This window comes from Bacillus rossius, chromosome 6 (assembly GCF_032445375.1).
Source record: "Bacillus rossius redtenbacheri isolate Brsri chromosome 6, Brsri_v3, whole genome shotgun sequence".
NCBI classification, from domain to species: Eukaryota; Metazoa; Arthropoda; class Insecta; order Phasmatodea; family Bacillidae; genus Bacillus; species Bacillus rossius.
In genome coordinates this window covers 27,395,454-27,420,803 of record NC_086334.1, presented here as the reverse complement: position 1 = coordinate 27,420,803, position 25,350 = coordinate 27,395,454, and the positions used below count along the sequence as shown (strand labels likewise).

At 37.3% G+C, this 25,350-nt stretch overlaps 1 protein-coding gene across 1 annotated transcript in view; it reads right to left on the bottom strand.

Annotated features, from left to right (window-relative positions):
* LOC134533409 (uncharacterized) overlaps positions 1 to 25,350 on the bottom strand; it is an 85,694-nt gene that overhangs the window by 35,614 nt on the left and 24,730 nt on the right. Inside the window, exon 2 of the mRNA XM_063370930.1 lies at positions 9,909 to 10,045. Within this exon, the coding sequence (XP_063227000.1) occupies positions 9,909 to 10,045 (137 nt within the window). The remainder of the gene's footprint in view (positions 1 to 9,908; positions 10,046 to 25,350) is intronic.

Genomic DNA, 25,350 nt, shown 5'->3' with positions numbered 1-25,350 from the left:
GGGCAGGCCCCCTTTGCCCTACCCCATAAAGTCCACCCATGCAGTGGACTACAGCAATTTCTACTTCAGCGAAATTCATTACTTGCTGAACAATCCTAATTACAACAGGGAAGAAATAACGACAAGCGAGGTCTCTGAGGACGCAAGTTTTCCGATAGTCTGGTAAGTTCCTAGCGTCGTAAGGAGGCGCGACGCCTCTGATCTAGTGCATAAACTATCAGAAGACGTAAAGGGAATAAGAATTCTTTCGTCGGCCAACAAGAGGGGATTTGCGAATTACGACGAGCGCACGGACTGGAAGGTTGATTTGGATACGTTATAAAACCGCGCTAACTAAGTAAACTATATTAATATGACATGACGATTATGTGGGAGTAAATAAACTAGGGCTAAACGTCTTGTCATTAGAAACGATGAGAGGTAATGGAAATTATATGGATCAGTGATGAAATTAATGTTTGGAGAGGAACGCTAAGAAATTAATATATATTTATTTACTATCGTATTTATTTGTGTTATTAAATCAAACATTGATATTTACAAAAAAAAACATAACATTAAAATATAAGATAATAAAATAGTTAATAAGATAGAAATCAGTATAAAAATTTAACTGAACGTTCAAAAATCAGGGGTTGAAAAAACAGGAGTTGAAATTTAAAATAATACATTTCTTTATCGTGTGCACTATCAAATCCGTTTTTATTTATTGTAATATTTTAAAATATTATCTGAAACTTTTGTCTGAAATAATTGTTTATACAAACCTCCATTACTGCAAGAGGTGGGATAGGGTCGAAGAACAAAAAAAAAAAAAAATTACATAACATCCTTAGCATTTTTGTCGTGATACTCCTTCAAAAATTGATTATATAAAACATTTGTTTCTGAACTAGACATACTAATCCATCTTCAATTAGCGTCACACTGAAAAAAAAAATTAATTAAAATACTTTACAAGTGAATATTTACTCAAATTTAGGTTACGTTGAAAAAAAAAACCGCATTTAACTAGTCTTCTATAAAAACACTACCAGAGGGTAAATAAGGGGTTGCACACTGTGTCATGAATTTGTTTGGGAAAAAAAATTTTTATACTTGCGCAAGCACGGAACTGTCTGTTCGGGACGAAGTGTTCGATATCGTGGCCTCGTGTCTGATCGCGACAGTTTCGCGGCGACTCGCCGCGTCTGATCCTTGCGTGCAATTGGCCTTTCACGTGAACGCACGAAAGGTCGGCCTCCGTCAGACGAAGTGTCGCGTGGTTTCGCCCGTGCGCGCCCGGCCTCGGATGACCTGTCCGTGGTCAGGCGAGAAGACGCGGCGGGGCCATTGCTGTCCGCCGGACGCGTGGACACACATGCACGGACGCGGACAGGTGACGGATCGACGGGGGGGGGGGGATGGTTTATCTGGACGCGCCCCCTGGGGCTCATCGGCGGCAGCGCGCGCGAAGACGAGGCCTCGCTCGGCAATCTTGGAGAGTAGCTCCGCTTCCCGCTGGTGTCCTGGCACATGGAGGAGGGGGTTCGGAGGGGTGTGGAGGGAGCCGGCGCAGGAAGCGAGGGCTGCTGTGAATATTTCAGTCTTTGTGAAAGGATCGCAGCGCGAGAGAAACCTTTGAGAACGACGCATCATGGGAAGTGCCAGAAGGGGTGGGGGTCTCTCCCGCGCCAAGATTTCCGCCAGACCTCTCTCTCTCTCTCTCTCTCTCTCTCTCTCTCTCTCTCTCTCTCTCTCTCTCTCTCTGTGTGGACCGACTGCGTCCAAACGGCAAGACTGATAAATCAACGCGCTACAGATACGGCCGGTCGGGGACAGGTCGAAGCCTGATGACTCGTTGCAGCTTAAGGAAAGGTTGCAAAGCCTTGGAGTGAGACCATCGATGGCGGAGAGGCGGTGAAAGGGTAATCTCGAGCACCCTCACTCATCACTCTCGGTCAAGCGCTAGTGAAGCGACGCTGGAGTCTTGCATTCCTCGTGACGCTGGAAACTGTAATGAGCATCTTTTTGAAATTCCAAATAACTTCAACTTTAATGTGAATTTTGCAAATGGTGTTAGTATTTTTTGTAGTAGGTTGTTGTGTATTTTAGTGTTTGGTTTTATCGTTCAAATGATTTTTTTTTTTTAAGTGTGGGCGTTAAGTGAAGGGCGTAGCCGCTTGAACTCAATTTAAATTTTGTAATACTTTGAGGTGGTCTACATATGTATTTTTTTTAGAACCAACTTGGTGCTTCGTAAACTTGACAGTGACCGTAAATGCTTAGTTTATGCATACGTCGTTCACACAGTCATACAACGAAGAAGTTATCCATCTCTTGAATCTCTTAAAAGAAAGGTGTAGAAAGAAACTTGAAAAACCGTTCAGCTTTTTAGTTGGGGCACCAGTATGTTAGCTTGCTCCGTAAGTTCCACATTACTATAAATTGTGGTTATATTGGTTAGTAAAATAATAACAGCTTTGCAGCTTATTTAAATAAATGCAAAACTGATCGATTTGGAAATCACTGATACTAACTTGGTGTGAGGTACAAGATCTTCCTTCAGCGTAGCCAAATTCTCGCGGGCGATAAAAGTTTCAGCAAACTACCGCAAGAATTTTTCTTCAGGTTTAAGAGTAAAAGAAAAAAAAATGAAGCTGAATCTCGCCTTTGGCGTTTTTGCAGCTAGAAGTTTTTTTTCTTCCGTTCTAAAAATCCTCTTTGAATTCTCAATTCTGTGTGAATCACCTCTAAAGTCTGTTCAACAGAAGGATTTCCTCAAAGCTATTGTTGATTTTTGTATTATGCTTTCGGCATGCAAGATAGCTCATTAATAGTTTGTTCTGGTGGTCATATATCTGCTATTAGAAGCTTTTTGGCCAATAATTTATTGGTTGGTAAACCTAAAATGCTGTGACATTGAAAGACGCATTTTCCAGTCAAAACTGATTAGTAAGTGTTACGAAGGAGTGTAAAGACTTTGCAATTTAAACCTCTTCGTATGTTATACTCTGCTTCATCACATAGAGTATCTTTTAGACAATATTAAGAAAGTTCAACCAAAATAAAATTGATAAGATAGTGTACATGCTAGTGAAGTTATATTTATTTTCTTATTCCAACACTTGATTTATCATTCCTTACAATAATGGATTGTATTATCAAAAATTGTTTCAGACTTGTAGGCTTTACAAACAATTTAAACGGATATCATTATGTTGTTTCTAAAAGAGTTATCACTTTTTTGTCAATTAAACCCTGTTTATTCCACCCCTTGCAGTAATGGTAGGTTGAATAAAAAAATTATTTCAGGTGAAAGTTGTAGATAATAAAGTATGGTTTTACAATAAATTAGAACGTATTTAATAGTGTAAATGGTACAGTAAGTTTTTTTTTTAAATTCCACTTCTGTGTTTTTCAACCCCTTGCAGCAATGGTTTGACTTATCAAAGATTGTTTCAGGCAAAAGTTTTAGATAAAAATTATAATAATTACAAATATTTGAATGGATTTGTTGGTGTGATTACTAAGGAAGTTATGCATTTACTTTAGTATTTTTAACCCTTTTATCCACATATCGCAGCAATGGTTTATATAACAAATTATTTCAAACAAAAGGTTTAAATAAAAATTATTTAAATGACAAACAATTTTAACGGATTCAATAGTGAGCTTACGAAAGGAGTTATGATTTTTTTTGTCTGACAACCCTTGTTTTTTTCCACCCCGTCAGTTACGGTTCGTCGTATAAAAAAATTATTTGTAGAACAGTATTTGATTTTACTCATGCGAGTTATAATACGTTCAAACGGATGTGATATTTGTCATAGCTATAGCGATATTTTCTGTTTAAAAAAAACCTTCCCCCTTTCTACCCCTTTGGCGGATATTGCCTATTAACGAACTCGACCGAGATTTTACTTTACTATATTTTATGTGTCTGTTAGGAAGTGATTTGTGCAAAATTGCGGCAGTTATCATGTCCATAAATATGTGATATTTATATATACTTTTGAGTTAACGATGATTTTTTGAATCTGTGGTCCATGAAACGATAACATATAAAAAAAAATTTGAGGTTGCACCATGGTAACGGCTACAAGAGGTAGTATTTCTTTGAAATCTATCTAAAATTACTTTTTCAGCATACAGATCAAACTTGTCCATAAAATTAAGAATCTTTGAATGAACCCTAAAGTTCTCTGACTATATGCGCCCAATCATTTAAAAATTTTATAATTGAATTAAAGTTGCTAGATATTTCTGAAAACTTTACGTTAAGTATCTTAGAATTTCAATATCAAAATTTAGAAACAACTGCAAACCAGTGCGATGTGACCGTTAAATTTTTTAAAACTTTTTCATTGAAAAAAGAAGTGATATTATAATATTCGCCTTCGAATGTAACAGTTTTATTTTAAATTTTAATATTTACGGCGAAGGTGTAGCCAACAGTCTCGAATGACTTGTTTTATCAGAAACTCAAAACATTCTCTTGGTGCTATAGATTTAATGAATGGACCTCTCGCAGCGCAATCGCTAGGGCCTAACCTTTTTGGACAATAGTCAGCAGCTTTTGTCGTGGGTCCTTCCCGGAGCTAGGTATTACTGGCCTTGGTCGTCTGCGAGGGATTTAAACCCCTCGCTGTTGTATCAAACACTTCGCCCACACCCTCGCAGAGATACACGTTTAAAGTCCACCCTTCCCCCCTCCCCCCCAAAAAAACACAATAGAGTCTTGCACCAACCGAAACATGTTCAGTATTCCCTGAGTTTTTTTCAGGACTAAAACCTCGCACTTTTGAAATTCCCACTGCTGTTTCAGATCCATTCATGCCACGAGTTTTGCAAAAGATTAGTCAATATTCTCACACTGAGTTTCCGACGTCATTTTCGTGGTGAATTTTAAGACTTTTGTATTGTCTCTAAATACTATAAAACAAAGACGCTGTCCACGTCTGTCTGTTTGTTCACTTACTTTTTATAAACTACATAATGAATTTTTATGAGGTTTTCACCATCGTTTACAGAATTTCTTCCGGAAAGTTCGTGTGTACAAAACACTTAAATTAAATTTAAAATGTAGTAGAAACATCTAAATTTTTCAAAACAAGTAAAAGTAATAAAATAGGAAGACGCTTTCAAGGTGCTTATATGGCTTACGCTGTCTTATACATGACCGACACATAAAATTATTGTACTGCAGAGTTGTTGGTCTAACTTTTAAGGATGACCCACAGAAAATATTGGTATGTGCGAAATGTACGTTATAAAAATGGTTAATATCCACTCGTCTGCAGCGGAAAGAAAAATATAGGTAGCCACCTCACGCAAACACGAAAATTACTGTAATGTAAGTTAAATTTCTCGCACATGTCATTGAAACATCTGGAAATTTCTAAGTAAATAATACTTCGTATAAAATAATTCGTATAACATCAGACGCAAAAATTATCAAAAAATAGTGCTTTCTTAGTGCTTCACGCTTAGTTGTGACGACAAAGTTCACGCTACGAAGATAAGTGTCGATCTACGTTCTGTTAATGGTATCCACAATTATAAACTGTCATTTCAGACCAATTACAAAACAATTTGAATAAGGCATTGCATTCAGACCATAGTAAAAATGAATCGTCATGTATATTTATTTATTAGTATCCGATACGTCTTGCGCGCCACCTATTTTAGGTTACCTATCTCACCTAGACAGTAACCTTCCTCGTGTGCAAAATTTCAGAGATCGAAAAACGATGCACTAACAATGAAATTGCGAAATATCATCGAGAATAAATAAATTCTGCTTTAAGGGTTAACTTTATCGAAATCTTATCTAGACGGTGATTTTCCTCGTTTTTCAAAGCTCAAGTGTGCAAAATTTCATCGCAATGGGTAGAATGGTTTTGGAACGCGTAAGGGACAAACAAACATTCATTTTTATATAATTATATAGATTTGTGTACGGGGCATAGATAAATGGTGAATAAATGGTTTGCTGTAAGTTAAACATAACAATTTAAAATACTTTCTTTACTACAACATCGTTCCAGTTTTACGGTAAACCATGACTAGACGTATAACTTTTTTTGCATGTTTGTGAGTTGTGGAAAGAAAAACATCAACTTAAATGATGTTGAAGTAAAGCGTGTTTTTGTGCTTTGGTGTGTTATGGAACCGGATACACTAATTCAAAACAATGTGAGGAAAGTAATAAAATGTGTCAGATAGAAGAACTCTGCAGAGCTCCGGTTTTGTTCAAGGTGATTCGCTCAGCCATTGGAATGAGTTACGCGCCTGTTTGCAGCAAAGCGGCGTGACCGGAGTCGACGTGACGGACGAACAGTCAACCACAGAAGAAAGCTTCAAAGATTCCGTTGCTCTTCCCTAGGGAAGTTCCCGCGGGAATCGATCAGGCTAACTTCTCGCCTCTTCCTCGCGAGCGAGCGACTGTTGCGGAACAAGGAACCCGAAGGCAAAGGAACCTCCGGGGGGTAATGCAGTTAGCTTGAATGGCGGCGGCACAAATACCCCTCCCTGCCGTCTGCTGGGCGCGAGATAACAGCGTGCTGTTCGCGGAGCGGGATTACCTTCTAATCAGCACAAACGCAACGCGTGCAGGTAAATCACGTATTCTTGTGTTTACCAAGTCTTTTAAATAAAATTAATCGCGAGTCTTAAGTAATAGGCTGCAAGATTTACTCCATTAGGGTAACTGACTTATACAATTAAGATATTATACGTTAGTTGGTGATTATCTATACACGTATTCAATTGAATTTGCTTGAAGTTATTAAATATAAATTATTTTAAAATTTGTATATATGAATTAAGTCAGTGACATAGATCATGTTTGTATTTTCTTTATTACTGTTACAAGAGTGGGTAATGCAAAATCAATACACTACATAGCTTTTGATTTTATTGAAAAAAAATATATATATGCTTCCAAAATACATTTACGGAATTATTTAATTATTTCGAATGATTGTACTGTTATTAGATACTCGTAAAAGACCAAATGTAGTTTTTTTTGTCAAAATAAGAAAATAAATTATATAAAAACTGTAAGCAAAGTTTTTTTGCCTTTATAAAACTATGTTTTACAGTGTTTATAAGAAGTGGCATGTTCCCGAAATGAACACATTTCATTTACGTACGATTAAAGTGATGCGAACATGGCTGCTGTTTAAGATAGCCATCGCGGTCTATTAAGCGTGTGCTTAATTATTGGCAGTAACATGTCACGTATGGGTAAATTTTGAAAGAAAATATGTCGAGAAGACAAAATGCCATGCAGTTTTTTTTTCAATAAACTTTAAAGGAATATTTTTTATATTGAAGAATATATACATTTCTTGAATTTATTTTGTCGGTGATAATATTAAAAAAATTACTATCAAAGATTTAATAATATAAATAGAATTATGTGACACATCAAATTTGTAATCATATAAACTTATATATGATCAATTCGAAGAATAGTGGTCTATTTATAAAGGATATCTGCTCAAATTCAGTAGGTTTTTATCAGGAAAAGAAGGGAGATTATCATTACCACTGCACGAAAAAAAAAAAAAAATTGTCAAAAGATTGGTAAGGATTACTAAAAATTTGATGCTGGTAGAAATTTGAATTCCTGAAAACCAAACGGAGATTGAAGGAAAGCGTTCAATGAAGCTAAAGTTTGAATAATATGTGTCTTTTAACAATTTTCAACGCACGGTTCGAAACAGAAGTAAACCAACTTTTCAACGAAGGATGCTTATCAAATGAACGAAATGTTCTCTGCAGTTCCGGATAACTGTGTCTTTGTTGAAACATTCGCTGGATGCAGATTTTAAAATATCTCTGTGTCCCGCTGTAAACATAATTGTGGAAGAAAGAAGAGTGTTTTTGCTATGGTCCTGATTAGATTTGTCAGGTTTCGTTAGTTTTAGAAGATGACTGTTGTAAGTTCGTGTTCAAAACAATCAGCCTCGTGACCCTTTAAGTTAAGAAAAGATCTAATTTACAGTTTCACTTGTGCAAGTGGAAAATATTTTAACGGCGCAAAGTGTTTAGGTGTACTGACCGAAGAAAAACTGATGATACGATTTGCCACGCAAGCATAGGTTTGAAAGTTTTCCGACAGAGCATAATTTATTCCGCGTGAATCTCTCCCATCCTACAGTCTCGTCTGTTTTCATTCTTCACACCCACTGGCTTGCAATAAAATTTAAAAAAATATTCGCGGACGAATGCGATTTTTTTATTTACATTTCTCACCATTGACAGTTGTGTTGTGAAACTTTCTGGGTTGCGAATGAAAATAAGGCCGAGGGGGAAAAATGGCGTGGTGAGAAAAAGGCGACAAATTCGCACGCCCAAGCGATAAATAATGAGATCTTCAATTTTTTAACGGGCGGATGTCACACACGCCGCACGGTTTTGATGGTCACTTCCTCGTCCCTTTCCGGACCACGGCGCGAGATGTCATAAACAGGGAAGTAAACATTACGCCCCTGTGAACCCCTGAGGTCGTGTTGCCATCCGAGGATTTATTCATGCCTCCGGCCGGCGAAAGGAAAACCGACGAGAGAACATTACCCCACCCCCCTCCAAAACCCTTAAAACACCCTCCTTCCTTAAAAAAAAAAAAAAAAACTTAACGCGTGACGTGACAAAACGCTGCAGCTTAACTGCCTGTGCATTTTTCATCGTGCGTTTTGAAGCCGGGGTGGTTTCGGAATGTCGAAAATCAGCTTCCTCCTCTCCCCACCCACCCCCTCCTTCCACACTAACCAAACAGGCAAGCAGTTTGACCTTCGCGTGTATGCATAATGCAGCGAACTGCCAGGCTGCCTGCCCCCCCTCCCCCCCCCTGTTTGTCCTGGATTATTAACTGCTGCATTTCCCGTCATGCCGTTCGCGACCGTCAGCTGGCTACTGGCCACATGAATGCCGATGAAGATGTTCCAGATCGAACTACGACCAACGGCTAAACAGGAGATGTGACGTTTACTGCTGTATACGTGGACGCTTTCTGGAAATCATAGCATGGCCCGTGTTTATTTCATTAAGGGTTTTTGTTCCGAAACAAAAAACCATTTGGCCACGATAACTGCAGTAATTTTTCATAAATCACTTCCAAAAAATATGAGGCCTATATTGTTACTATTTATAATGGGGAGAACTACTGGGTCGTGAAGGATAGCCTAATTAAGTTTTATTACAGTTTTATTAATTACTAATATTTAAATTACTAATAAACAATTGTACTTAAAAATTATTCAATATATTTTTTATGATTTTTAAGATTATAAACCTTTTTTATGATTCTAAAACATTTCTTTTAGTTTACAAAATTGAGGAGTAATACACTTTTATCGAAATTTTGTACTTAGTTATACGTGAAGACGAAGGCTACATATGAACGATTAATCCATAAATGTACACCACATGATGTCATGCTTTCAGTAAATGCTAGGACTGACACGAAAATTTACTTGTAGGTCCATTAAAAACCCATTTATAACGAGTACTTGTTTGGTAGGAAAAATCCTTAAATAAATATTAAACATGGTGTTATTATGAATTTATTTAAGATCACTGAATTTAAGAAGCAAAGTATTCTGGGATAGTACACTCTTAACAATGTAATTTGTAGACCAAATATCGCATGAGAAAGAGCGACGAGGAAATAACAGCAGAAACAAAAATGGCAAACTTTAGGTCATCCAAGATGGCGACCTCCAGCAGACAAAAACCATATGGTGGAATTATGTAATCCAATATGGCGGCCTCCAGAAGACTATAACAAGATGGCGGTCTAAAAGAGGCTCGATGAGTCACGGAAGGGAGCCGGGGCACTGTCGCAAGATGGCGGCCGCGACGCGGGGATACAAGATGGCGGGACGGTCCCGGAGGGAGAGGGGAGCAGGGGCTCTCACCTGCACCAGGTCCCCCAGCTCCTTGCCGCCGGCCGTGAAGTTGAGGTGGCAGAGGAAGGGCAGCCGGTCCTCGCGCGGCCGCCTGATCTCCAGCTCGTACGTGCGCCCCACGTCGCCGTAGTACGTCCTGTTGCAGGCTGCGACACAGGGAACACCACATAACTTAGATAGTCACAACTTAGAACAGTCATAACTTAGAAAACTTGGAAAAATCCACATAACTTAGACACACGCAACTTAGAAAGATCATAACTTAGAAACACACAACTTAGAAACGTCATGACGTAGAAAGTCACAACTTAGAACTATCACAACTTAGAAACACACAACTTAGAACTGTCATAACTTAGATACACGCAACACAGAATCACACAACTTAGAAACGTCATAACATAGAAAGTCATAACTTAGAACTGTCATAACTTAGAAAATTCTAAGTGTTGTGTTTCTAAGTTGTGTGTTTCTAAGTTATGACAGCACCCCTGCGACACACACCCCACACGCGTGCGCTCAACGTCCATGCTCGTGTACAGGGGTAGAACACACACACACACACACACATTTCTATTTGTCATTGACGTGCAACAGCTTAGTTCTCGGTATATAAGGCACTTGATCAGGAGTCACATGGAACGGAATTGAATAATCACGCTGCTGCCGTCTATGACGCGTGGCGCGAACCAAAGTTCGCAAAGCCAAAAGGGAAACTTTATACTACCAACTGCTTAACATGATAGTATTACCTCAAGCCTTTTTTTTTCCGCATTTACCGGAACCGTGTCATTTTATAGTTTAACCTTTCGCTCTGCAAATCGAATGATTTGATAGTCAACGTGTCTGCTTCGGCATGGCAGCGAATTCTAGCGGCAGGTGCGGTAACTTACGTGTGATTCGCGTCAATTAAAACTTAAAACACAATTGGCTTATATTTAATGGCGATCGGCATTATTTTTACTATTCTACATTAAACTTCTACACAATTTAATGTCTGAAACATCCACAAGAAATATGCTTTGCACGTCCACCATTATTCGCCTTGTCATTGTAAAACACCATATTTCAGAAACTGGACTTAACATATCATACATATATTTTTTTCCAATATCCCACGCTATGAAATGGGTGCAATATATGTATGTAAATAAAACCATATTTGAAGAAAAACTAACAAATAAAATACCTAAAGTGTTATTGTATAATTATTGAAGATATATTTTATGAGTAACTCACCATCAAAACTGGGTAAAGGGGGAGGGGCAACTGCGTTTAAGAAAGTATTTTTAAAATTTAAGCGAATGAGCATTGTTCAGAAGGTTTTTTTTCCGCTGCTTTTCAAACTATGATTTCAAGTAAGTGATTTTAACAGGTGAAAAAGAGATGCTACATAAAAATTCCATAAATTATTATTTAATGGTCATAGAATTAGCAATAACTTATGTTGGCTGGTAGATGCGTGGACTTCACTAAGTTTCAGTATGAGTGGTAGTGAGAGTCGCTTCGAAATTATTGACAACCACTGGAAAATCCGTTAAATTCCCCGAAGAAGCATTAACATTTAGTCAATTGAATAATCTGTAGGACTGCATTGATTCTTATTACATACAACTTTGGACTAAAGAAGAATTAAAAATTTATATTTATAGCAGTTGACAAGGTAAAAGAGAAAAAAATATACATATATATATATTTGTCTGTTTCATTTACGAATATAAGTAGGTGGGGGTACACCATTTAATCCTTCAAACATTTATTTTCTTGGATAACTGGACATAATTAAGGCTTATAGTACAAATTTCCATTAATTAATTAATTAGTAGTGCTTACCGATTTAAAAATTTTATATTAAATTTTGTTGTTGTTTAGTTTATGCCATGCATTGTATGTTTATTGTGTGTGCAGTTATGCAGAAAGACATTGGAAATTTCTTTTTAAAATAATAACGTTAATATAGAAATCAAATCAATAAACAAAGTGGTTTGCGCTGAAGTAAAAATTTCCAAAAATCTATTAATAAAAGTTTATGGACTATGATTTCACGATATTTGCAATGAACATTTCACAGTCATGTTATCTGCGAATAAAACGTAATTACAGTATTGTACAAAAACTAAAGAGATAGTTTTGTTCACATTTGTTATATTTCCTTGTGTTATTTTACTCGAGTCAAGAAAATATATGTTTAATATGTAGACATAAAAATAAATTTGCATAACGTTTACAGCCTGCCAATCACAGATATTGGCCTACAAGGATAAATTATATTTATTGAGTACTGTGAAAATAGATTTTAAATTTGTAATACCACTCAAAATAAAAAACTCCTTAAAACATTTCACGAGAGAATGCTTTATATTTAATTTATACTTATAGCTGGCGCCTGTAATAAACTCTTTACATGTTCACGTAATAAAAGTTTTCCCGTAAACTGGACCTTAGTTGTTCACGAATGAGTCAAGTAAATGTATATATTTAATCTATTTAGCATTTGACATTTTGTGAACGAGTCATGCGATAAGAGCAGAAACGACATACTTTATGTGTTTTTGTGAAGATAAATTTTATCCCGTTCTCATCTCGTTTTCATCTGGACGGCATGGCGTGATCAGTTTGGATCGCTAATTTCTAGCTCGTGATCTCGTTAGCTTTGGACGTCCCGCTCTGAAAAATGGCGCAGGGCGTAAAGTTGATTAAACTTCGTTTTTACTCTTCCGTGGGAGGAAAAAAACCCTTGCTCTATTTATCACAGGGTCGACATCCAGTTTTTGAACCTTATTTGCGAAACATGTTCCGATGAGTTTCAACCAGTCATAAAGAAACTGATATTTTTGTTTCCGCTTTGCATAAACGATCATATAGCCTATATACGTTTTACATTTTAATAAAAATATTATAAGTTATTCAAATAATAGTATTCTTTTTTTAACTATTTCTTTTTTCAATACGTACCAAAAATTATTTCAGGCGTTCCCAAAAAAATCAAATCAAATTTAAAAAATGTTTTTTCAAAATGTTTCAAATATCAGATTTTTAATTTAACAACGTTACGAATAACACATATTGATAACTCACTGATTGTGATAGCTGAGACGACATGTTAATGCGATAAGTAAAATTTTTAATCCCAACCATAATTAAAAATAGTTTATGAGAAAAAAGTTGCGATCTCTGCATAACTTTGTGAGGTAAAATCTTGCTTTTTTTTTTAACCCTACTGCTTTTGTAAATCATTTGAAATTATTTAGCTAAGAAAATTATTTATACTCTTATAGGTACAAGGAAGAAATTAAAATCTATTTCACACATTTATTTAAGGTACCATTTGCAATAACTCACTTACCAATTTTTTTAAAAGCAGTAAAAATAATACAAACTATTGGATGTCTGGCACAATTTTCTTTATTTTGACGCCTATTATATAGATTTGTATTGTCCACTTATGATAGTTCACTTTTAATTTGGTTTAATAATGAGTAAACTAACTCATACAATACACAGGGTTTCAGAATCATTCTAGAAACTTAAACGTTTATTACTTGGACTTTTACTGTTTCTGCAAAATTAGAGAAACCTTTCTGAAAAATGTTAAGTATACGTGTAAGTAAGTTTCTCTTTACTTAAAGGTGTTTAAAAAGTTATTGACATTGTCAATCATATATTTTTACTTATAACTATATTTTTTCAAATATTTCTCAATACTTAAATTTAATTCGATTCACCAAACTGAAGACAATCACAACCTGTTTTAATTTTTAATTTTAATAGATGATGCTGGTTGCTAGAGTGGTGTTTGAAAAAAAAAAAAACAATGTTTTGGTTGAAATTTATTCAGGTTGTATGTTTGCAGAGATTTTTTCTATGCAGCCTGCATGCAACCAAATCCACAGCTGCTATTTTCATTTCACAATAATCAACCCCCACCATTGCCGCAAAACATGTCCTTAACTTATTTAAGCGTTTGACTCTCTCCTCTCAACAACCACTACTCTCATCTTCAAACTAAACTAATAATGATCCACAGAAGAGAAACCACTAATGAATGTCTTCATTTCATCAATCGTATTCATAAATTTCTGCCTTTGTCAATTTTATTTTGAATATTTTTACTTATATTAAGAATATTCAGAAATCATATTAAACATTTTAAATAGACGTGGTTGTAGTAAATATTATATCTCCGTTATTTTTGTCTCGCGTACTGATTAGTAAACTGCTTGCCTTCAGAATCCTCATAAAACATAACAAAATTCTATATGTAAATTATGAAACTTACTGTCATTTATAGTACTAAGAATAAAAACCAGTTTCCCTAAAAAAAAATTACATTAATATCAGGTTTAATAGTCAGTTGGTAATTCGGATGCATGAATTTCATCCATCAGTTTTTACTTCTTTAACATTACTATTCAAGACCTTCGGTATTGCGTATTTATGCGAGGTACGTTTTGTGACTGTAAAGTTTAGTAGCTTCATTAATAAAATTCTCGTAAAAAACCACGAGATTAAGAGCGCGGGGTTTCTAGAGGTTGTGAAATTTTATATACAGGTTGTGTGGAAAGATATAATAATTTAAGCACAGAATATGTAAGAACTTACAACCTAGCTTAATTCCTAGAGGGAGATAAGCTTTTTAATGTAGTTTTTATGTTTTTTTTATTTTTTTATTTTTTTTTAAATATTGAACTACCATTTTGAAATCAAACTACAATTATAGCGGTAGTGTTTAATTATATGTAATTATTCACCATTTTAACTAACTTTTAATGATACCCTTCTCCTTAACCAAAATAAAAGTGTTTGTCACTATCTTCCTTTGTACGGAACTAAGTCTTACAATTTTGTGGATATTAAGAGCCGTTGAATGAAAAATTATGATATAATAAACATAATCACCTTCCTTGTTGCAACTACCAACAACGCTCTTTTTCTTAATGTTGGCGTACAAAACATGTAAGATACATCGGCTATTATACTACACCTGTAAGTTTTCAGTACTTTGTCCACACTGAGGTAATTGCATGGTGAACAACAAATGTCCGGCTGACCACCTGAGCGCCTCAACACAATCGCCACACGGCAGTTGGCGTTTGCTTGCCTCGTGTGTTTGTTCGCGATTTGCAAGAGGCTGAACTCGTCAGGTAGCTTGCAACATTCAAACACCAAAGGTGCATATACTGGGTGTCTCCCGATCCGCATCAAATAAACGAGCTACGCTGATAACGTAATTATTAACTGTGCTCTCGGTTCTCGGGAACAATCAAGTTTACATCTGCGTGGAATAAGTGTTGTCTACGACCCGGGGGGCAATCCCATTACAGCTTTAAACCTTTATTGCTTGGGTTTTTGTGCGAAATACGTTTCATCCTACGCTGGTAGAAATTACAGTAAATTTACGAAAATTTAACGAAGAATTTAATTGAAAGTGTTCTTAATGTAAAATAAATGAATCGTCGAAGACTTCCGAGTTGTATGTTGTGATTGCAAAACAGTTAAAAACAATTTCTTCCCTGAGCTTTTTTTTTTGTTCGTTTACATATATCATGAAAACATTTGAAATTTTTTTAATGTTTTGTTTCGAAAGTGTCCATTTCTTTCACTCTGCTGAAGTTTAACAAGCGAACGAAAACAACATCGTCGCCTTCTACGCAAAAATTAAGTCAGCGTATTTAAAAGTTTTCGGAACGCAACATGGCCGTCGAAAACACGCAAGCCGAAACGCAAAAAAAAAAAAAAAAAAAAAAAATAGGGAGGTGGCCGATTCTTCAGTCGCGTTGTTGTTTCTCGAGTATTTTTTTCAAACCGCAGTCTGAAACGTGGTTGCTTGAACTTTTAGCGTCTTGCGTTACTTGGCGTGGTTTATAAACCCGGCCTTAACCATTATTTTCCCCTCTCCAAACTCACGCAACCTCCATTCCTCCCATGCCTCCAGCCGTACGCAAGGCATTCGAGGCGTTATGCATCGATGCCGCAGGTAGGGGCGAGAAAAAAAATGCATACCCCCGCCGGGATATGCAGTCGTTCCGCGACGTGGACGTTGATTTAATAGCGTGGTTCTTCCGCGCGGCGCCGGAATTTATGTGTGCGGCGCTCTCTCCAAGGACGGTAAAAATACATATTTCAGCTCGAAGCTTATATGTATACATCCCTGTATATATAATCTCCCCACGTGTGTAACTCCCTAAACTCTTCACAGAGGTGGTTGAGTGAAGCATCATCCACTACTTCGAACCAAAGGAAAATAAACGACATAAAAAAAACAGTCATGCAACGTGAATGAACAAACCAGTTTGTTTTTTTTGCTCCGTAACCAGCTAGCGTCAGTTATTGCATCGTCGAAATTCACAAATAAAACTGATTACAAAACCACGCAGGGATATTTCGTAAATGTACGGATATCTTCGTAATTGTACTGGTACCGAGTTTACTTGCTTGGAACAAGAATTCTCAATTATCATTTTGGGGGCGTTAAAAATAGACCTTCAAAATTTGTGACGTTTACAAGACCAACTCTTTTCTTCTTCTCTCGCATGCGTTATTGCCCAGTTTAAAAGAGAACCCAGAACTCGAAAGTCGGAATTTGACTTAGTTTCTACAATTAATTAACTATTTTAACTTCGAAGAACTGTTCATTTATTTGAGTAGAGGTTTTCGTTGAAAAGTGTACAAATTTACTGTAATTGATAACAGTGTACAAATGATTGTGCCCGAGATGTAGGATATGCTGAAATAAAAAACTACCAAACTCCAAAAATAAAGTGGATACGTATATCTTTAATGTACGATATTGAGGTTAAAAAATATTTTTAACGTTCGTCAAAGTTGTCCTTAAAATATAGTTTTAGAGAACAATTTGAATACAAGCAGAACATCGCAGATTTATAAAGATACTAGCTGCCCGACACGGCTTCGCACGGCTATACTAATGGAAAAAAAAATTAAGCCACATCTCCCATTTACAGTAATGGTAAATAATAAAAAATTCAGTGAAAATTTATTACAATGCTGTATAATGTACCGGAGAGAACATTAATAGCACCGATGGTTTCCCGACTCGTGCACGCAACGTACAACTGATGTACCCGTACTTCGCTACGGCAGTCTACAGGCAGATCACTCTTGCGCCGCTCATTATACATGCCCCTCCTTGTGGGTACGCCACTGCCGCGCGTTGCCCATTGCCATGGAGACGCAGAAGGCATGAACAATGCAAAATCCTGTTCTCATGCAGACAAAGTACCCACTGTTGCCTGGTTTTAACCACCCATGGGATCTAATATTCGGAAAATGTCACCTGCGTAACTTAAGGAATACTACTGTGAAGTTTCAAGTCTGTAAAATATATATACTTGAAAAAAGGGCAATAAAAAACAAATTAAACACAGAGAGAGGAAAAAGAACAATAGTTTAGGTTTGCGATTTAAAGTGATAAAAAGTATTTAAATACTAATTGAACTCTTATGAGGGTACTGATTGCTTCCTTGTTAATATCACACGGGTGTTTTTTTACTTGTATGGGAAAATTAAGAATGATAAGGCATCTAGTGCGTGGCAACAATGTTAATAGGCAATAGGAAATAAACTTCTAGCGCCTGCGGCATTCTCAACACACACTTCGTACGTGTACTGCATGTTGTATCTAACCCCCTCCAACGCATTTGATTCTAAATTGTACTTTTAGTAAGGATCCCTTATGTAATTGATAATATAATATAGCCTATAGCCTTCCTCGATAAATGTACTATCCAACATTGAAATAATTTTTCAAATCGGACCAGTGGTTCCTGAGATTAGCGCGTTCAAACAAACAAACAAACAAACTCTTCAGCTTTATAATATTAGTATAAATTAAATATTTATGAAGAAAGTTTTTTTATTAAAGAATGTAGTTGGATTGAAATTAACGTCGTGGTATGTTAGCTGTGTTCTGGGTCTGTAAAAAATATTGCTAAAATTTATTATGTTCGTTTAGTTTCTTAGCCAACATGGGTGCTTTGTCAGTGAATGAGTCAAAAAAGTGACCTCAAATATTCTCTCAATCGGATTTATCTATGTTATATCAATTCCTTCAAAAATATAAATGCTAAGTTATTATTTGTAAATGAATAAGTAGGTACTTGATGGCGCACTAACATGACATTTTCGTCTAGTTTCTTACATTTAGAGAGTTTTTCTCTTAAACTTTTAACTTATTTTGTATTCGGTCCAACAATAAAGATGGAGTTCAGATTACTTCAAGGAAAAGGAGACTAGGGAGACTTGAATTGATATCTGAAAATTCCTTAATTAACTTCCAACAGCAATTACTGCCAAAAACTGTAGAAAATTCAACTTCTGACAGGTTTTGTTCCAACTTAGTATGTAGTTCGATATTTTAACACCTTGTTGAATGAATGAAATTAAAGAATGAAAGATGATTCAAAACTATCGGAATTACTGTGAATACGCCGTGTTTGTAAAAAATTTACTTATTTTTTAACAACAAAATTTTATAAGCAGCAGATAGGTGCTTGCTTATAACTGACTCATATTTAAACCAGTTCCGGCTATGGCCACAAATCCAATCTTAACCGAACTGCTAAGAGGAGTTTATCATTCTTGTAACATGTTTCACTATACAATTCTACTTGTAGTTACGTATATCAACAAACATCGTGATCTATTAAACAATTATTTAAAATTTTGATAAGATGTATATAAGGGGAATAATACTAACCGCGATATATAAAAAGAGACTTAAAAACATATATTAAAATTATATGAATCTAAATAAAATTAATTCTCAAAATAATTACAGAAAATTTATATTATAGCAAACGAGTGCCAGTGCACTAAATACCATTGATTCTTCATTTGTATAAGCTACTACCAATCGTATCGAGTCGTAACCTGCCAATTGTATGTATACTATCATTCGTATCCAATCGTATCCTGTCAATCTAATATCTTGCTGGCCCAATTTGAATCGAACTAGAACACCATTTATTTGCTAGATACACGTGAACGCTACTTACTACAGCTTGCCCATAACTAATTTTGTTTTGAGATTAGCAAAAAATGTTTTTGGCCCGCCACTTTCCCCCCCCCCCCCCCCATCGTCCCTCCAACAAACACGACCGTTTTTTGGGTGTTGCCTGAGAATATTCTGCCCACGTGTGCGCGTAGCCGTGGCTTTTCAGGGGTAAACTTCTCCTTTGGCCTCCCCCAATCCTCATCTCAAGCACATCACGTATGCGCTTCGGTGTTCCGCTGTCGCCGAGGACTAAGCTCCCTGCCCCCCGCCCCCCCTCCCAGCTCCTTATCTTTACATCACAGGAAAAACGAATTTACTTTCGTCTTATCCAAGCTTCCAGGTTCACCCCAACCCCCTTTCCACTTCAACCAAACTCTCTCTCTTCCCCCCCCCCCTCGCCCCGGGGCCCTTTCCACGAGAAAAATAAATATCTGCAGTTGAAGGTTTACTGACGCGAAAGCGCTTCCGTAATCATCATCCCTGGCGTAAACAGAATATAAATTTACCTGTTACTCTATTTCACAACAAAATTTCACACAGATTTTTTTTTTTATTTTTTGCTTCAAAAAATTGTAGCTCTATTTATTATTTTTTTAAAAACATGAGTTTAAAATAAATAATTTATCAATTGTTTCCTGTATAGAATGATGATGAAATTTATTTAATATTCAAGAAGCTATTTTTTCACTGGAAGCTTACGGAAATTGATTTTCTTTTAATATTTAGAATAAACAACTAATTATACAGTACATATATATTTTTCTATTTTTTATGCTTTTAGATTTGAAACATAAATTAATACAGTCTTTCTTAATATATATGATGTATATTAAAAATACAAAACTCACACAAAAAAATACTATACCCCGGCTTTTGATCTGATTATCAAGGAATTTTATTTTTATAATAATTTTTTTATACTACCATCCTGTTTGTGACGTCATGGGAAAATAGAAGTTTGCCATCGCAGCGCGCCAGTTTTGTCCCGCTGACGTCACAGAGCCGGCGAAAGTGATTGGTCGCGTCGCGTCCATCGCAGCAGTTGCGGTTCCAGAGCCGGGCGCTCGCCGTCTCGCCGACGTCCTGGTGGTTCGTGATGAACGGAGGAGTGGGAAGGTTAAGGCTCCTGCCTATCCGGCCACACACACGGTGTGCAGAACTTCAGAAGAACCCACACGATTTGAAAACATCTTAAGGGGCCCGCCTCGTCAGGGGTGTATGTGTGTTAGTGAGGCGGGATGATAAGCGCGACGCTCGCCGGTGCTTCTAGCGCAGTATCGCCTCTAAGCGCAAGGCTCTGAACTGGACCGCAGTCTTCTCGTCGTCACAGGAAAACTGTGAAATTTGAGCGGTGACCGTAACATTATATGGCCGAGAAATGAAGGTAAAGATGTAATGCAAGTCCCTCAAGTCCTTTCAAGAATCTGTACTGGTTGTTTTACGCCTAAAAATTACTCCGAAAACATGCGTTTTAGCCATTTTAAGAATTCTAAAAATACAGTTTAAAAACTTAATCCTAAATCAAAAATACTTTTTGGCCCTCAGTGAACTCTTAAATGCTTTTCGTAAACAGACCCTACCACGATATCTGGAGTAGTTTTGAAATCGCGTTGTTTTTCCTGAAGCTCTGCGCACCGTGTGTGTGCCCGGGTAGGCGGAGCCCTTAAGATATCCGAGCGGCGTCTGTTAACATAAAGTTTCAAAGGACACTTCGAGAGTGAACGGGTTCTTCTGTTTCTGTATTTTTTTAAAAACTGTATTTTTTTTATGAAAGCTAAAAAATTGCCAGAAAACATGCTTTCATAGTAATTTCTAGGTATGAAACAAACAGTATAGATCATTGAGAGCACCCAACTAACTTGCATTACACTTTCATCACCATTTCTACGCTAAATGGTGTTATGACAACCACTCACTTAGGCGTGGCGAGAATATTGCGCGCCAAGTCTACAGCCTTGCGCTTAGAGGCGATGTTGCAGTAGGTGCACCAGCGAGTGTCGCACTAACACAGATACACACCTGACTGGGCGGGCCCCTAAAGCACAGCAGCGACTAGATGCAGGGCCGCGAATTCCGCCACGTTTCCCACGCAAAAAAATATCATGTTTTAAAATATTTCCGGGAATTGAACCACGGATATACTTTGCGGGAGACTTTTTACAGTAACACTACACAGAGCTTTACCTTTAGCCATGACTATCGTTTAAACTATTTGGACGAATAAAAAAAAACTTCAGAAGAACATTTACACATTTAGGAGCAACAGAAAGCCCTACTGTGTAATTTATATTCACAGGCTGTACTGAACCAATCATAAGGTTACACAAAAAGAAATGTTCTTACTTTGGGAACGATTCGCCAAGAAATAGTGTGTAATAATAAAGTAAAGACAACACATGACTGTGGTTATTTTAGCATATACGAAATATATTTTTCAAGATAATAATGTGTATTTCTTACGAAATTAAGCATATATTTATATTTTAATTGACGTTTCATAAAAGCAAAATTTTTTTAAACATGTCAATGATAACGAATATTCAACAGATATACTTTATTTAATTTTATTATGTTTATTAATGTGCGCAATTATTACCGGAAAATCTAATCAGGGAACAGTTTACATGTAACTTTTAACTATCTGTGTTAATGGGACAACACAAAGCATAAATATCTTACTCGGGTAAGAATCCAAACCCAGTATTATTGCGAACAAATGTACATAACATCTATAATTGAAGAGGGGATATTTCAGTTCCATTTACAAAATAAAAATCGACAGCGTAATCCGACAGGAGTGTCCTCTTCGCCCGACTCACCGGCTGTATTACGTGATGACGGAGCTCGGAAGCCCGAGAAACCGGGTGCCCGCACACGTGTGTGAAAGAGAGAGAGAGAGAGGGTTGGAGAGAAAAGAGAGAAAAGGTTAGCCGGGAGAAAGTAATCCCCCCTGTGGACACCGAACACGGATTTATGCGGCCATTTCGCAAAAGGGAACTTCAGGAACAGGATGGTCCGCCTTCGCACGAGAACGTCTTTTTTTTTCCTTCCCTTCGCCCACCGCCGCAGGGTCTGGTGATGGGCCGGGTAGCACACGTGGAGGAGGCGGGGGGTAGTCTCCTTGGAGCCTCCGGAGGTAAACGTAGTGGAACCGACGACAGCGTGGGCAGTAGGACAAAAGAAGGAGAAGAAGAATAGGTTTGGAGCATTTATTCCTGTCCTATCTCTCTCTATCTCTGTCTCCCTTCTCTGGCGTTCCCGAGGAAAGGAAGCGCGAACATACGTAAGGAGGAGGAGATGGAAATATAAGGTTCTGGCTGGGGCTGGCTCGCGAAACGAACGGGGAGTGACAAATAAAAAAAAAGGCCCAAACAGGGAAGAAGAAGAAGGGAAAAAAATGGTTCTTGCGGATTCCTCCCGACAGGCGACAGCGTCTCATCCGCTTCAAAGCTGCGACGGTGGCGAATAACGAGACCGTGTCCCCCCGCCCACCACGCCCCTCACCCACAACTCACTCCTGCAGTCAGGGAAATAAAGAGGTGACAGACACTTTTTTCTTCTATTTCGTTCGTCCCAGCCGGAGAGTGAATGCGTGCAGAGGTAGAGTGCGAACGTAGGGCTTCGTAGTATACAGAAGGTTTTTTTTTTTTTTTTTTTTTTTTCGTTGTCGACACCCCATGGCGCCTTAAAACACGTAACACATTTTATCATGATCAATCAGAATCAATGAATGATACGTACCGGAGAGGGGAAAAAAAAGCACTTCTTTCTTTTGAATCATTTTAACCACAGCGACACAACTTCAAAAATTGCCTTAAAACTATTTATTATATTCCATTTCGTATTCAACTGTCCAAATGTCTGAAGACATTCAACATCGAAAAATAACTGTCAAGAAACCTGGAAGAATACTTCAGTTATAATTTCGTGCACAACAGTATAGTGAAGAAAAAAAAAATGGTACGGTTTTCCTACCTTGGCACGATGCACAGTCCTAAGATAGCAAATAACGTATAAAAATTGACGGATCAAATCTAGAACTAGACTCTTTAATGAGTGTCTCGTCAGGAATAAAAGAATAGCAAACTCACACGATCTTAAGATTTTTTTAAAGTATTGTTTTTGACATAAAAAACATATTGATATTTTCACGATACAAACAGTTCATTATTGATGTGTAACATCTTAACTCTCGGTATACGGCATTTTGTGAGAATAATTTCGTGAATGTGACGAAAATGTGTAACAGGAAGTGTAACGGTGCTGCTATATATGGCGGATGGCACGAATCAGATTTAACAATGACAAAGGGAAACGTTATTGTGTTAACTGTTCAATGAATTTCAACAAGATGGGCAGGATTTTAATAAAATTTATCGTCGAGATTCAGGTCCAAAAAGCCAGGTTTTAGTATTTTTTAAATTCTTTTTCACCATTATCGGAGCCGCTTCATAATGTTTATAATGTATACCTTCTAATCGAATGGTTCGACAGTCGACACAGCGTAGGCCTATGTGTTGCTCTCTGCGCGTGATAGTGGCAAGCCAATTTTACGATTCCGGCAGCGAATTCTAGCGGTGGGTGCGGAAAGTACCAGTGGTTCGCGTCCATAATGTACTTAAAAACATATTCTGAGTATATCTATCACGCTCGGCATAGTTTTTTAACGCATTTATGGTTAATTTTCGTGTCCGAGGCACGAGTTTGGAATTAAAGGTGTATTTGCAACATTTTTCGTTACCGAGGTTAGATGTTACACATTGACGAGTACTGGCGAGTACTAAAATCTCTTTTTTTTTTTTTTTTTTTTTTGCGTTTGCTCCGATGACGTCATTGACTCGGCTTACCCAACCGGCTGCAAACAGGTTTCACTTTAAAAAGAGATTTTTTTTTCCCCTCCGTGAAGTTAGTTTAGGTTGGCAACATATAAAACACAAGCAGTAGCCGAATATTTAGGGTTGCGTCCATAGCACGCATATCTCTACATCCCTTAGAAAATGCAGCTACAATGTAGAGAACGCATTTCTAATGGATGGATAGAATCAGAACACTTCTACTGCTAGCACCACCTGTTTACAGTTGGTCGTGCTTATGTGCACGCAGCCATTTTGCGTCGTGATATCTACGAATATTCAGCAAAATTAAAAAAAAAAAAAACATTAATGTAGCGTGACTGTTATAAATGTAAGCGATCAAAATAAAAATGTAATGTATTTAAAAAAAAATTGTTTTTTGTCGCAATTTATTCTTCCTCTTTACATTCCCCAGGTCTTCGTGTCATTACTGACACGGAGATAATCTGTTAATCCCACGTCCAGGATATAGTTTATCAACTATGATCTACTTTTTCACACTATCCAGTCAGCTGAAAGCATCCAGTTTGAGAAGTGATCTTGTCTCTTCCATTACTAGAGATTAGCGATTATTAGATAAATTCGATCATCTACTTACTTTCAAGCATCAAATAATTTTCCAGAAAATTTGGTCTCTTGGAATGTATGGCCCCGAGAAAATGTCACCTGGGTGTCACCTAAGTGTTACACTTCAAGGCTTGAACTATCACCCTAAATTGTTTTTTTTTTTCCTTCATAATCTTCATAACGAAGAGATTTTCTTGTTTATTAATTCGATAGCTTTCTTGCATTTGTTGTTTCGAAAATTTGGTCTTAACGGGATTTTCTAACTGCAGAAGACCACGCAAGTGGTCATAAAACATTAGAAATCTTGCGAGACCTTTTACCTCTGTTAGGTTATCTTTAATAATGGATTGACGGGATGATTCGAGAGGAATATCATAAGCGAGAGCCCCTAAATAATAGAGGCGAAAAGGGAAAAATAATCAACATGGCTTGAGACTGAGCCTTAACTTCTCTCTTGAGCTCCGTCGCAATTTCTCTCGCCATCTCTTTCGTTCCGCATCCCTTCTCCTTCCAGGAGATAGTCGAGCCAATACCCCACCTCCCCCCACCCCCCGAAAAAAAAATAAAACTCTTCCCGTTATACCCGGCCCGAAAAAAATTTTTTTGCGCCATTTTATTTTTTTTTGTCGAGTGAAGGCAGCCGTTTTATCGCCATCTAAATTCACCGACCAGATAATTGCTCTAGCTTGCCATCTTGGCACAAACATTCCTCATACTTTCTCTCTCTCTGGCACGCGGTCATATTGCCAGCGGAGGAAGAAGGGGAAGGAGGTTTCAGGGCGGAGAGCAATTAAGGAGCCCCTTGAGGGGAAAGGGGGTGGGGCTAACAGGGATTCTAACGCGCCCCCTGCACGCGGCCGCTATCTGCACGCTTCTTCGTCGCGTTAAGGCCCCGCGCCACCCCACAAGTCGGATATTTCATTTTCTTGTCATTGCTGTTAATTAAGGGCTTTTCCTGTAAATTCACCATCAGATAGCTCTCGTGAATTTCCTTTTTTTTTGTGTGTCCTCTAAA